The sequence below is a fragment of the Saprolegnia diclina genome, assembly GCF_000281045.1.
Source record: "Saprolegnia diclina VS20 unplaced genomic scaffold supercont1.44, whole genome shotgun sequence".
Classification (NCBI taxonomy): Eukaryota; Oomycota; class Saprolegniomycetes; order Saprolegniales; family Saprolegniaceae; genus Saprolegnia; species Saprolegnia diclina.
The window spans coordinates 107,642-109,373 of NW_008246111.1; the positions used below are offsets into that span (position 1 = coordinate 107,642).

Below are 1,732 nucleotides of genomic sequence, written 5' to 3' on the forward strand. Positions count from 1 at the left end.
CGTCTGTAGCGACGTTTGGTGCGTCGTTCTCCCGGCCGAAAAGACCATTGGCTGCTTGCGGTGTAGTCTTCTGGGCAGCGAGAAGAGCTCGCACAATCTCCATGTTTCGGTCGTGTCCGAAGGCTACCCCAACCTACCCCTAGGGGTAGGTTTAGTTTGATGACCAATCATCAGTTCTCAACTTTCTTTATGTCGAATCCCGTGGAATGTACGCAACTGTTCACTCCACGTGGATTCGGCGCCCTTGTGGTTGAATGGACTGTGGATTCGACGCTTGGTTGAACGTTGGTGTTTGTTTTCCTTGTTAGGAGAGTTGCTCTGGAGCTGTCCATAAGTCGTATATTCAAAGAATGCAAGTGCCTCGTTTCATGGTGGAGAATACGTAGACGTGCAGTTTGGGACTTTAGGCCTTGGACGTGGTCGCTTGCTCGATGCGCAGCACAAGGATACGCAGCTTCTCGGGGTCGTCTGGAAGCGCATCGTCGCATTCGTCACAGGAGGTCGCCTTCATCGGTTGGTATGACTCGCAGCCGCCACAGAAATAGTCGTCCTCAATCTCAAATCCGTTCTTCTTGGCAACAGCCAGACGCTTGAGCAGCATCTTGAGCTTGGACGCAACAGAAGCGAGTTCTTTCGCGCAGCCTTGGCAGTGCGTCTGCAGAAGCGAGTTGGAGACACGGCAAAGCTGACACACGATTTGCGTGCTCACAGACTTGGCATTTGAGATCGTCTAGAGGGACGGTGGTCAGCAACATTTCGCGCGGTTGGTCCCACCGGAGACACTGTCGATGCGATCAACGTTGTGGGCGTGACGGCAACGGGCGCGGTATCGGCGTCGCTGGCCACATCGCTCGTCGGTGGCTTGATCAAAGGTTGTGGGTTCTCGGCAGATATGGTTGCCTAGAGGCACAGCGTCATTCCACCAAAAACCCTTCGCTGAGCTACACGTACGACAGGGCTGCTCACAGCACGAGGCTCGACCAACTTGGTCTCGAGTTCACGCACGGCAGGCGCCGAAAGCTTTTCTTCTTCGCTGCGATAGAGTAGCTTTTGGAGCGACTGGACAATCATGAGCGCCGACGGACGTTGCGTCGGGTCAAACGACAGACAGGCGTTGGCGAGGTCTCGCAGCCACGGCGGACAAGTTGCGCTTACTGACGGACGGAGGTTGCCAAGTCGCACGCCGTCGATGATACCCCAGTACCCGAGGCCCTTGGCGTCGTGATATGGAAGTTGGAGCGTGTCCAGCTCGGTCAAAATGACGCCAAATGAGTAGATATCAGCAGCAAAGCTGTAGTTGCTCGTCGACGCAAGCACCTCGGGGGCGGTCCAGTACGGTGTGCTCTTGCCCGTCGTTGCGTCCGACTCGAGGTCAATGCCGAGGTTTGCGACTTTAATGTAGTTGGTCGAGGAGAGAAGGACGTTGTAGCTCTCGAGGTCGCGGTGGTAGACGCCGTTGTGGTGCAGATCGGCGAGCGCATTCGCAATGACCCACGCGACGTGCAGCGATGAAACGTTCACCTTGGTGGGCTCACCGAGTCGCTTGGCGTCGAGGTAGCTGCGCAAATCCCCACCGTCCATGTACTCGAGCACAAGCTTGGGACTGGTCGAGTCGACATCTGAGACGGCGAGCAGTTGCTGCAGATACGGCGAGTTGCACCTACAATCATCGACATTTAGATCATTCCACAAGATCAAAGAGATCTACTGCTGGATGGTCTCCATTTCGTGG

At 55.7% G+C, this 1,732-nt stretch overlaps 1 protein-coding gene across 1 annotated transcript; it reads right to left on the reverse strand.

Moving 5' to 3' along the window:
* Positions 1-403: 403 nt before the first annotated feature.
* Positions 404-1,725, reverse strand: SDRG_11777 (TKL protein kinase; the record flags this gene model as incomplete). The annotated part of the gene is made up of 4 exons (XM_008617828.1): positions 404-730; positions 775-900; positions 952-1,660; positions 1,709-1,725. The coding sequence occupies 4 exons, from the start codon at positions 1,723-1,725 to the stop codon at positions 404-406; spliced, it is 1,179 nt and encodes a 392-aa protein (XP_008616050.1).
* Positions 1,726-1,732: the final 7 nt, after the last annotated feature.